This window comes from Somniosus microcephalus, chromosome 7 (assembly GCF_052327205.1).
Source record: "Somniosus microcephalus isolate GS21.2 chromosome 7, FLI_Smic_1.0, whole genome shotgun sequence".
Classification (NCBI taxonomy): Eukaryota; Metazoa; Chordata; class Chondrichthyes; order Squaliformes; family Somniosidae; genus Somniosus; species Somniosus microcephalus.
In genome coordinates, this window is record NC_140993.1 from 64,287 (window position 1) to 77,091 (window position 12,805).

At 47.4% G+C, this 12,805-nt stretch overlaps 1 protein-coding gene across 1 annotated transcript; it reads left to right on the forward strand.

Annotated features, from left to right (window-relative positions):
• Nucleotides 1-9,219: 9,219 nt before the first annotated feature.
• On the forward strand, nt 9,220-9,979 carry LOC147114413 (histone H1-like). Its single transcript, XM_085992067.1, has one exon. The coding sequence runs from the start codon at nt 9,220-9,222 to the stop codon at nt 9,904-9,906; it is 687 nt and encodes a 228-aa protein (XP_085848193.1). The 3' UTR covers nt 9,907-9,979.
• The last annotated feature ends 2,826 nt before the right edge of the window (nt 9,980-12,805 follow it).

A 12,805-nucleotide genomic window follows, 5' to 3' on the forward strand; every position in this document is an offset into this window, starting at 1 on the left:
GGTGGAATGCACAAACTTGCGTCTTTGATGGGTTTGCGCGAAGGTGGTTTTCTTCATCGTAGGATTTTAGTCCCTCCAAGGCCTCAGAAAGCGTTTTCTCCATGGTGTTAAAATCAGTGCTTTGGGCAGTGACACGTAAGTCATCAGCATATATAAAACAGCGTGTGACACCGTCTATAGATTGATCATTCATGTAGATGTTGTACAGCAGCGGTGCAAGCACGCTTCCCTGAGGAAGACCATTCTTCTGAATATGCCACCTGCTGCGCTTCCCACCTAGTTCAACATAGAACCGGCGATTCTGAAGCATGCTTTCTAAAAGCTCTGTTAAGTGAATATCTTTTGTCATCTCTAGAAGCTTGCAGAGGAGACGTCTATGGTTCACTGTATCGTATGCTGCTGACAGGTCTACAAAAACAGCACCTGTTACCATCCTTTGCTCAAAACCATCTTCGATGTGTTGTGTGAGGTTGAGCAGTTGGCTTGTTGTTGATTTGCCGGGGCGGAAACCTGCTTGCTCTGGAATGATCTTCTCATCTACAGTTGGTGCTATCCTATTGAGTATCAGGCGTTCAAACAGCTTATAGGTGTGGCAAAGCAGTGAAATTGGCCGAAAACTCTTAGGATCTGAGGGATCTTTTCCAGGCTTTAATAGTGCTATTACATGTGCCATCTGCCAGATATTAGGTAGCTTGTGTGTTGCCAGACAATGGTTGAACAATTGTAGGAGCCATTTCTTTGCTTGCTGTCCAAAATGCTTTATCTGCTCCATTGCTATGTTGTCAAGACCAATTGCTTTCCCGTATTTTAGACTAGATGTACCAGTTTCCAGCTCTTCCAGGGTGAATGGTCTAGTGAAGCCAGGATCATCGCTGTACTTCTTCCTATCTAGTTGTGCTCTTGGTTGTTTCTTGTTGATTTTTCCATTTAGGAGCAACTGGTGTGCAACTTGGTTAGCAGACACATTTGGATGTTGGGCAGCATTCTTGGGATCACCACCAAGTTTGCATATGAGAGACCATGCCTTCTTGCTGTTTTTGTAAGATCTGTTGTCTCTATCAAGGTGTTCCAGGTGTTTTGACGTTCTTGAGAGATACTTAACATCACCCTCTCACCGGTAGATATTGTTTCCTCTGAGAAGGGGTCAGATTCAAACATTGAGACATACTCCCAGTAGAGTTCAGCATTCTCCTTGGTGAGACCAGGCTGTAGTATACTCTGCAACCTCGGGGGATCTTCCTTCCAGCTGTTTTTTGGACAGCTTTTGCGGTAATAATCTTCCAAAACTCCCTGGACTCAGCAAAGGTCCCAGCAGACTGCAAAACTGCGAACGTAACACCCTTATTTAAAAAGTGCAGTAGACAGAAGGCTGGAAACTATAGACCGGTTAGCCTAACATCTGTGGTAGGTAAAATTTTGGAGTCCATTATTAAGGAGACAGTAACAGGACATTTGGATAATCATAGTTTAATAAGACAAAGTCAGCATGGTTTTATGAAGGGGAAGTCATGTTTGACAAATTTGCTGGAGTTCTTTGAGGAAGTAACATATAGGGTGGATAAAGGGGAACCAGTGGACGTAGTGTATTTAGACTTCCAAAAGGCATTTGAAAAGGTGCCACACAAAAGATTATTGCTAAAGATAAAAAATCACAGGATTGGGGGTAATATTCTGGCATGGATAGAGGGTTGGCTATCTAACAGAAGGCAGAGAGTTGGGATAAATGGTTCATTCTCAGACTGGCAATCAGTAACCAGTGGTGTTCCGCAGGGGTCAGTGCTGGGTCCCCAACTCTTTACAATCTATATTAACTATTTGGAGGAGGGGACCGAGTGTTACATATCAAAGTTTGCAGATGATACTAAGATGGGAGGGAAAGTAGTGAGAGAGGAGGACATAAAAAACCTGCAAGGGGACATAGACAGGCTGAGTAAGTGGGCAGAGATTTGGCAGATGGAATACAATACTGGAAAGTGTGAGGTTATGCACTTTGGCAGGAAAAATCGTAGAGCAAGTTATTATCTTAATGGCAAGAAACTTGAAAGTACTGAAGTACAAAGGGATCTGGGGGTGCTGGTGCACGAAACTCAAAAGGTTAGTATGCAGGTGCAGCAAGTGATTAAGAAGGCCAATGGAATGTTGGCTTTCATTGCGAGGGGGATAGTATATAAAAATAGGGAGGTATTGCTTCAGTTGCACAAGGTATTGGTGAGACCGCACCTGGAATACTGCATACAGTTTTGGTGTCCATACTTAAGAAAAGACATACTTGCTCTCGAGTCAGTACAAAGAAGGTTCACTCGGTTAATCCCAGGGATGAGGGGATGGACATATGAGGAGAGATTGAGTAGATTGGGACTCTACTCATTGGAGTTCAGAAGAATGAGAGGCAATCTTATTGAAACATATAAGATTGTGAAGGGGTTGGATCGGGTGGATGCGGGGAGGATGTTCCAGATGATGGTTGAAACTAGAACTAGCGGGCATAGTCTTAAAATAAGGGGCTGCTCTTTCAAAACTGAGATGAGGAGGAACTACTTCACTCAGAGGGTGGTAGGTCCATGGAATATGCTGCCCCAAAAAGCTGTCGAAGCTACATCATTACATAAATTTAAAACAGAAATAGATAGTTTCCTAGAAGAAAAGGGTATTAAGGGTTACGGGGAGCGGGCAGGAATTTGGACATGAGTTTAGGTGCGGATCGGTCATGGCCCTGTGGGTAGCGGAGCGGGCCCAGGGGCCATGTAGCCTGATCCTGCTCCTGTTTCATGTGTCTAATTCTGTTAGATTCAGGAGATAGTCCTGTCATAGTGGATTGGCGGTTAGGATCAGATCAGCCATGATCTTATTGAATGGCGGAGCAGGCTCGAGGGGCCAATTGGCCTACTCCTGCTCCTATTTCTTATGTTCTTATGTTCTTATGCTCAGGTAGTGGTTTAATGCGTTTCACCTTGCGGTCAAGTGCTCGTGTGAAACTGTTCCAATCGGCCTTCTTGAAGTTGAAGCACCTTTTGAATGGTACGACGGTTGGTAACACTGCTGCATTTACCTGGATGCCAATAGGACGGTGTTGTGTCTGTGGTATTGGGTCTGTGACAAGCTTCTTGCAGAGGCCAGCGATGTCATTGCTGGCAATGGCAAGATCTGGATTATATCTACATTTCCAGCGGGCACTGTGGAAGGAGGCTGGCAATTTAGGATCGTGGATGAGTCTAAGCTGGTTAGTGTCCATCCATTCTTCGACTGCTTCTCCATCGTTGTTAGTCTCCTTGTACCCGCATTGGGTAATGTGGCTATTAAAGTCTCCAATGATGATCTGTGGTTTATTGTGCAGGTTGGGTACAGGGTTAGAGAAGCTGAAATCTGCGCCAGGTGGCTTGTACACTGAGGTCACTACTACTTTGCTCAGCTCTATGGTTAGAATTTCCATGTTGTCCTCGTCTGTTTTAGAAGTGGCTTCTACAACTGAGGGGGAGGCGAGGGTTGTATTTTAGCGCATGATCAGATTTCTTTTTATCACACTTAAATCAACAAAAATGTGATCGTTTTACAAATCGCTTTTATCATTCATTAAATGGGCCTCATTGAGACGATGTTAATTATCATCTGAATTACTGATAAACCGAGTGTGTGACCCGCACACTGGAGTGGGAGTTCCTGAAGACATTCCGTCAAATGAGATTTTATTTTCACCCACAGGGTGGTTGGGGTCTGGAATTATTTTGCCTGAAAGGGTGTTAGAGACAGAAACCTTCATCACATTTAATAAAAGAACTTGGATATGACCATAAGTGCCGTAAACTGCAAGACAACGGACCAAGAGCTGTAAAGTGCGATTTGGCTTTATAGATTGTTTATGGCCGACAGACACGATGGGCCGAATGGCCTCCTTCTGTGCCGTAACATTCTATAATACTATACATCGCAGAGACAGAGAGCTATAGAGTAAAGACACACTCACATACTAGACCCTAAGAAATACACAGTAACTCTCAGTCAGATCCCAGAAAGTGTCAGATATAGAGTAATATCAACACCCACATAAATCCCAGACCAGAAATTGAGTTACAGAAGTGCCGCTACCGACAAGGCTACGGCCGGCAGAGATGAAGGGTCGAATAACCTCCTTCTTTGCCGTAAATGTCTACGATTCAACGACTGAAGGCCATTCGACCCATCGTGCGTATGCTGATTTATAACACCTCCACACCTAAATTTGATCTTGTAATTAAATATAGATCTTCACCGATCACAATGTAAATCGTCAATCTATCCCCGCTCCCAGGTCACTGCTCTCTCTGTGAGGTGGTGAGTGGCTCTTAAAAGAGCCTTTGTGTTGTGTTTGGTTGAAAGAGTCGAGTTGTTCTGCCGCCGAATCCATAGAGTGCGGCCCTGCCATTTCAGAGCGTACACCACATGCATGGCAGTGACCGTTTTGCGCTTGGCGTGCTCAGTGCAGGTGACCGCATCCCTGTTTTACTCTGTATCTGTTAGTCTCTGTTATGTGAGTGTCGGTTTTACTCTGTATCTGTTAGTGTCTGGTATGTGAGTGTGTCTTTCACTCTGTATCTGTTAGCCTCTGGTATCTGAGTGTCGGTTTTATTCTATAGCAAATGTTCCCTTTAAGCTGCCGGTCCTGTGCAGCAGATCCTACGATGTTCTAATGGCAACAACTGCACATGCATGTTAATCTGAATGGGTCGCGCAGCCCCCACAAAAAATACTCTCTGGGAATTGAGTGTGGGTTTTACTCTGTATCTGTCTGTCTCTGGTGTGTAGGACTGTTCTATAGTAAGTTATCAGCATCCAGACACAACACAAACCCAGCACTGGACCATGAATGGAACCATCTCAATACAGCTGGTCTCAGATTCTCCACACCAGGTGTGTAGGATTGTTCTATGGTAAGTTATCAGCATCCGGACACAACACAAACCCAGCACTGGACCATGAATGGAACCACCTCAATACAGCCGGTCTCAGATTCTCCACACCAGGTGTGTAGGACTGTTCTATAGTAAGTTATCAGCATCCAGACACAACACAAATCCAGCACTGGACCATGAATGGAACCACCTCATTGCCACACGCCAGGTTTATATCTCCCATTCCCATGGGACGACCTATGAAGCTCTGGATGGCTTCCTGGAACATAACCACAGGTACCTGGGCTGTATAAACAATTGTTTTCAGTCTAAGGACAGAAAGCAGCGAGTTGTGGTAAATATCTGTTTTTCAGACTGGAGGATGGTAGACAGTAGTGTTCCCCAAGGGTCAGTGCTGTGGCCACTGCTTTTTTGATCCATATAAATAACCTGGATATTGGAATACAAAGTTGAATTTCTGAATTTGCAGATGACACCAAACTTGGGGGTGAGGCAGGCAGTGAGCATCGACTGCAACAGGACACAGAAAGGCTAGCAGAATTGACAGACAAGTGGCAGATAGAACTTAATACAGAGGCGTGTGAGATGATGCATTTTGGCAGAAGGAACAGGGAGAGGAAATATACACTTAATGACACAGTTTTAAAGAGTGTGCAGGGACAGAAGAACCTGGGAGTTAATGTGCATAGGTCCCTGAAGGTGGCAGGACATATTGAGAGAGTGGTTAGGAAAGTATATGGGATCTTGGGTTTCATAAATAGAGATATTGAGTACAAAAGTAGAGATGTTATGCTGAAACTTTATAAAGCACTGTTTAGGCCACAACTGGAGTATTGCGTTAAGTTCTGCTCACCACACTTTAGGAAGGATGTGAAGGCCCTTGAGAGGGCGCAGAGGAGATTGACCAGAATAGTTCTGGGGAGGGGGGGATCTTAGCTACAAGGAAAGGTTGGAGAAGCTGGATTTGTTTTTATTAGAGCAAAGGAGGTTGAGGGGTGATTTGATAGCGGTGTACAAGATTATGACGGGTTTGAATAGGCTAGATGGAGAAAGGCTGTTCCCACTACTTGAAGGTACAAGGACCAGGGAACACAGAATTAAGGTTTTGGGCAAGAGATATGGGGGGGTTGGGTGTGAGGACATTTTTTTTAATGCAGCGAGTGGTGAGGACCTGGAACTCGCTGCCGACGGAAGTGGTGGAAGCGGAGACACTAAATGTGTTCAAGGGGAGACTGGATTGGCACTTAAAGGAAATACACTTGCAGGGCTACGGGGATAGAGCGGGGGAATGGGACTGACTGAATTGCTCTACAGAGAGTCAGCATGGACTCGATGGGCCGAACGGATTCCTTCTGTGCCGTTATGAATCTATGACTATGACTCTATGGAAACCGAGTTAGGGCCTGTGTAGTTAACAGAATGCCACAGAGCGCGGATCCTGATGTACCTGAAGGAGCGACTATGTATCTCCTAATCACCAGCACACGGTTCTGGAGAACTCAATGTATCGAAAGAAAATACCCGATTTTTGAAATGTGTTCTTTCACACTTCTCACCTGGTGCCCGCAATAGATGCACTTTGTGAACTAAAGCAGCAATGATTTGAAAGGGCAAGGTGGTTTACTTTCTATGTTAACTTACACTGTACACACACAGCCCGAGAATGGCCTCTCCCTTCCCCCACTCACTCCATGTTCCGGAAATATTTCCTGCTTCAATCTGTCTCGTAGAAACAGCCCCGAATGCCGCTGAACAGTCCCAGTGCGACGAGCTGCTGTGAGGAGGCTGCTGTTTGCTCCCTTACTCAGGCCCGTGATATCTCCGCTCCCTGATGTGTTCAGCGATCATTAGCCGAGCACAGAGGAAACGGTCCCCGCTGGCAGAGCTGGGGGAGGGGAGCTCGCAGGGCCCTTCCTGTCGCTTTAAACACTGTGCTGGAGAGGGGGAGGAGAAGGCAAGTGTTTATCACGCATGCTCAGACCTCTCTCCTGAGGCAAATTAAAAGAAGCAACAGCAACAACAACTTGAATTTATAAAGCACATTTAAATGAATAAATCGTCCCAATGACCTTGACAGGAGCGTTATCAAAGAAACATTGTCACCGAAACAGATAAGGAGATATTAGGAGCCCACTGTCCAGGGCCCCAAACACCCCTTCCAGGTGAAACAGCGATTTACTTGTACTTCTCGCAATCTAGTATACTGTATTCGCTGCTCACGATGCGGTCTCCTCTACATTGGGGAGACCAAACGCAGATTGGGTGACCGCTTTGCGGAACACCTCCGTTCAGTCCGTAAGGGTGACCCCGAGCTTCCGGTCGCCTGTCATTTCAATTCACCGCTCCATTCCCACTCGGACCTCACCGTCCTTGGCCTCTTGTACTGTTCCACGGAAGCTCAACGTAAACTCGAGGAACAACACCTCATCTTCCGATTAGGCACTCTGCAGCCTTCCAGTCTCAATATCGAGTTCAACAATTTCAGATCATAACCTCGGCCCCTATTTCATTTACACTTATATTTTTCCACTCCTTTCCTTTTCCCCCCCCCTTTTCTTTTGTTTCTCTCTCACACCTGGCAGCTATCTTTTGCCCTGCTAGTACACTTTACACCTAATCACAGCCTATTACCATCTCGTCTAGCTTCTAATCTCTTTTACTTCTTTTGGTTCTTTTATTCTTTTGTCCGATCGCAGCCCTGCCTTCGATCTAGTTCCTTTTCTCTCCAGTTTTGAAGAAGGGTCAAACCCGAAACGTCAACTCAAATTTCTCTCCACGGATGTTGCCTGACTTGCTGAGTTTTTCCAGCATTTTCTGTTGTTATTTAGGAGCGGAGGAAGCGACTCTGTACACACGTCAGTTGCTGCCGGTGAGTGTGAGAGCGACGCGAATCCTGTCCCTTTGAGCGATTTGTTTCCCCATACTGTATGGAAGGATGGAGAGGAACAGGCTCTGTCAATCTCTGATACTGAACTGCTGGTGAGTGGGGAGTTTAATCCGTCTCTGCCTGTCTCCGCTGGGTGAGTAGGCGACTGATACCAGACAAGTTCCCGAGCCTGTGTGACTGTCACCCCCTGTGTCTGTCTCTGTGCCTTGTGTACAGGATCAATCCTCAGTCCCTCTATCCCCCAGCCCTGCCTGTTATATCTGGATCGATGCTGAACCTCTCCGTTTTCGCTCTATTGAAACCGAGTTCAAGGTATGTGTGGTGAACAGAATGCCTCACTATTTCTGTGAATAATACTATGATCTAAAAGCAGGCCAGGCTCGACACAGCCAAACTGTGACACGTTCCTGCCCCTAAATCTCGGTAACAGAGAGTGCGTGGACCGCCTGGCTCAGAGTACGAACATTAAGACTGATACAGTCTCTCTGCCTCTCTCTCTGGTTGCTGTCTCTGGGTGTTGAGAATGGAATGCACAGGACACCAGTTGCTCTGTTCTGTTCCTCAGTTTCGGAGAGAGACAGAGAGAGGCTAGAGGGGCGGTGAGATCATCATTTCTATTTTCATATAAATCAAACATATTTCTGCCTGCGAACAATATAACACCTTCAAACCAGATATGGGTGAACACAGCCAGAGCTGTGATTGGCTCCTGCCCCTGAATCTGGGGAACAGACACTGTGAGGAGCGCCGGCCTCAGAGTGTTTAACACTGACTGAGCTGGGAAACTGCAACTAACCCCGAGAATCGGCAGCACAGGCCGAGCGGAGAGGAAAACCTCTCCTGTGAACTGTAAATCTGGGAACAGATAGTGCTGTGAATGAGCAGAGTGAACATTGTGTCAGCGAGTGTGTTAAAGGGGCGGGTGGGTTAGACTAATGTCACTGTGTTTGTGTGTCCGCTCCCATCGCCGGATTTCAGAGACCCTCTTGTGTAAAATTTAAAGATTTCCCTGTCATAGGATCGCCCTGCTCCCCTGCTCAGCCCTGAAGTGGGAATTAAACGTGAAGCTTTAGTTGATTTCAAATTTCAGTCGACAAACAGCGAACATTTCCGCGATTGGGTGAGAGAGCGCGATCAGTGCAGCAATGAAACGGTTTTAAATCGAAATTGTTGTCTTGAATTCTGATGAAACTTTCTCGACAGCAAACATTCCAGTCTTCCAGAGAGAAAGAGGCCAGTCTGGGAATGTGGAGTGCTCGAGTTTAATTGGAATCGGAGAGTTAATAAGGACAGAGAAACACAGAGGGGCTGGAGGGGCCGGGAGCTGACAGCAGGATGTCTCCGCCCCGTCCGCTCGCTGCCTATAAGTAGCTCTGTGCCGCCGCCTCTGGCCACATTTCTGACCCAGCTCTGACTGTCAGAGAGATTTTCTACAGAGTCCCGGACATGACTGAGACCGCAGCCGCCCAAACGGCTCCTCCTGCCGCCGCCGCTCAAACCAAGGCTCCCAGCAAGAAGAAGAAGGCGGCTCCCCGCTCCCAGCCTGCCGGTCCCACGTTGGGCGAACAGATCCTCAAGGTTGTGGCGAGTGGCAGCGATCGCAAGGGGATGTCCCTGGCGGCGATAAAGAAGGTTCTGGCTGCCAACGGCTTCGATGTGTTGAGGCAGCGTTCACTGATCAATTTAAGTATCAAGAGGAAAGTGGAAAACGGCTTCCTGGAGCAGACCAAGGGCACGGGTGCCGCGGGCTCCTTCAGGCTCGCTAAGAAGGAACCCCAGCGGAAAGAGGGAAAGAAGGTGAAGAAACCAGCAGCCAAGAAATCTGCAGCCAAGAAACCAGCAGCCAAGAAATCTCCAGCCAAGAAACCAGCAGCCAAGAAATCTCCAGCTAAGAAATCTCCAGCCAAGAAATCTGCAGCCAAGAAACCAGCAGCCAAGAAAACGATCACCATGAATGCAGCAACGTCAAAAAAGACAGCGAAAGCGGCGGCTGGGAAGAAGGCGGCGGCGAAGAAGCCCAAGAGCCCCAAGAAGGCCAGAGGCGGAATGGTGAAGGCGGCCAAGAAGGTGGAAAAACCCAAGGCCAAGCCCAAATCAGCAAAGCCTCAGAAAGCAGCGCCCAAAAGAAAATAAAAAGGACAACTTGTAAACATCTGAACCCAAAGGCTCTTCTCAGAGCCACCCACGTCTTTCCAAAAAGAGCTGATCACGGAATCAGATGATCCATGTCCCGGGGCCGGGCTCAGATTCCCGATTGTAATCATTTCAAATGAACCGCGGCTCCCTGGTGACTCGCTGACATTCGCTGCACCCACCCCTGCCCCAGTGTCTGCAATAAAACACAGAATGGGATGTCCGGGCCGGGCCTCACTAACTGGGGGGTGTTCGGCTCCAGTCTCAGGTTATGGTCATTTTCAGGGGTTCACAGGTTCAGGGAATCTCGAGCGGCAGAGCGGGGGTATAAAAGCCCCAGAGACCAGGTAAGGCCTCAGTGCGAGAATCGCGGGCTGAGCGGCTGTACAAAAGCCCCAGAGACCAGGTAAGGCCTCAGTGCGAGAATCGCGGGCTGAGCGGCTGTATAAAGGCCCCAGAGACCAGGTAAGGTCTCAGTGCGAGAATCGCGGGCTGAGCGGCTGTATAAAGGCCCCAGAGACCAGGTAAGGCCTCAGTGCGGGAATCGTGGGCTGAGCGGCTGTATAAAGGCCCCAGAGACCAGGTAAGGTCTCAGTGCGAGAATCGCGGGCTGAGCGGCTGTATAAAAGCCCCAGAGACCAGTTAGGCCTCAGTGTCAGAATCGTGGGCTGAGCGGCTGTATAAAGGCCCCAGAGACCAGGTAAGGTCTACAGTGCGAGAACCGCGGGCTGAGCGGCTGTATAAAGGCCCCAGAGACCAGGTAAGGTTTACCAATCTCCAGTCTGGGAACTCGGAGGGAAGGAGAGAGGTGAAAGGTAATCCATGTATGACGTCACCAGAAAGCGGGTAAGTGATTGGTTGGTAAGTATTTCTCCCTTTTTAAGCTTAAATCTCTTTGGTTTATAGTTTCTAAGGTGTGATATTCACCATCTAGAATCGGGGCACAGGGTATTTAAGAATAATATTAATACATTTAATTAATTACATAGAATGGGAGATCAGGTGATGTGTTGCTGCTGCAATATGTGAGAGCTGGTGGACACCATTGATGCTCACGGTGATCACATTTGCAGAAAGTGTTGGCTGCTGGAGGAATTCTGGCTCCGTGTTGAAGAGCTGGAGTCCGAGCTTCAAACACTGAGACACATCAGGGAGGGGGAGAGTTACCTGGACTCTGTGTATCACGAGGTATTCACACCAATTAGATTAATTAATTCAGATGTAGTCTGTGGCCAGGGTCAGGAAGGTGTGACCAGAAGTGAGGCAGGTGCGGGGATCCAGGATGTAGTGTTGGAGGAGCCGCAGCCCTTGCACTTGTCCAACAGGTTCAAGGCTCTTACTCCCTGTGAGGATGGGAACAGGGACTGCGGGGAGGATGAGCAACCTGGACACAGCACCATGGAGCGGGGGGCCATTCAAGTGGGGGGAGTTAAAAGAAATGTTGTAGTGGTAGGGGATAGTATCGTTAGGGGGATAGATAGAGTTCTTTGCAGCCGAGAGCGAGAGCCCCGACGGCTGTGTTGCCTGCCCGGTGCCAGGGTTAAGGACATCTCCTCTGGACTGGAGAGAAACTTGGAGTGGGAGGGGGAGGATCCAGTTGTCGTGGTCCATGTTGGTACCAACGACATAGATAGGACAAGGAAGGAGGTTCTGCTGAGGGAGTTTGAGCAGCTAGGGGCCAAATTAAAAAGCAGAACCACAAGGGTAATAATCTCTGGATTATTACCTGAGCCACGAGCGAATTTGGCTAGGACAAATAAAATTAGAGAGTTAAATGCGTGGCTCAAAGACTGGTGTGGGAGAAATGGGTTTTGCTTCCTGGGACACTGGCACCAGTACTGGGGCAGGAGGGAGCTGTTCCGTTGGGACGGGCTTCACTTGGCCAGTGCTGGGACTAGAGTCCTGGCGGATCATATAACTAGGGCTGCAGAGAGGGCTTTAAACTAATGTTGTAGGAAAAATAATTCCTCGGAAACTAGACTTTGAGTAAGAGAGACAACTTTAATAAATGACAGAGCTCTGGGAGAAGCGTCTGCAACCACACGGTCTGTGAGAGCACCTTCTCCTCGATTGTAGTACGTGCCGAGCTTATATAAAATTCCAAGAAGTTGGTTTTAGATCATTTACATTCATTCAATCAATTCGTTTATTAGCGCATATCGTTATTTTCCTCCAGTCAGGAGTTTACACACTTGTGTTGCCAATTCTGCCTCTTCAGTGATTGCGAAAGGTCTTCATTCCGTCTTGATCCGTCCGCGTCAACGGCGGAATGTGATTAGTTTGATAATAGGATACCAGTGAACCTTGTTAGTCCTCAGTGATTCAATTAGTCCCAGTCAGGACACGAGATGAACTTTGTTCCAGCCATGCGTAAGCGTGGTATGTCTCATTGTGCAGTGATTCAATTAGTCCCAGTCAGCGAATTTGTTGTTTGTGCCTTTTCCAGCAAAATCTTGTCCAGCAAAATTTTATTCTAACACTAACTAGTGGGGGGGAGGTTCCTGGAGAGCAAATAATAAAAATGACAACAGAGAAGGTCATAGACTTAGGTAGCAGTGGGGAAATAAAAAACCAGAGCATGTCAGGAAGGGGCAGAGGGTATGGTGTAAAAGGTAAAGTAATAAAAAGGGCAAAAGCAGGAACTAAGTGTCACAAAACATCTTTGAAAGTTCTCTATCTGAATGCACGTAGCATTCGTAACAAAATAGACGAGTTAATGGCACAAATAACTACATATGGGTATGATCTTGTGGCCATTACAGAAACATGGCTGCAGGGTGACAATGCCTGGGAATTAAACATACCAGGTTATTTAACGATCAGGAAGGACAGGCAGGAAGGAAGGGGAGGTGGGGTGGCTATGTTAATAAAGGAAGGAATCACTGTAATACAGAGAAAT

Excerpts from the sequence above, each read along its gene's own strand:
- LOC147114413 (XM_085992067.1), top strand. The coding sequence starts at position 9,220 with ATGACTGAGACCGCAGCCGCCCAAACGGCTCCTCCTGCCGCCGCCGCT.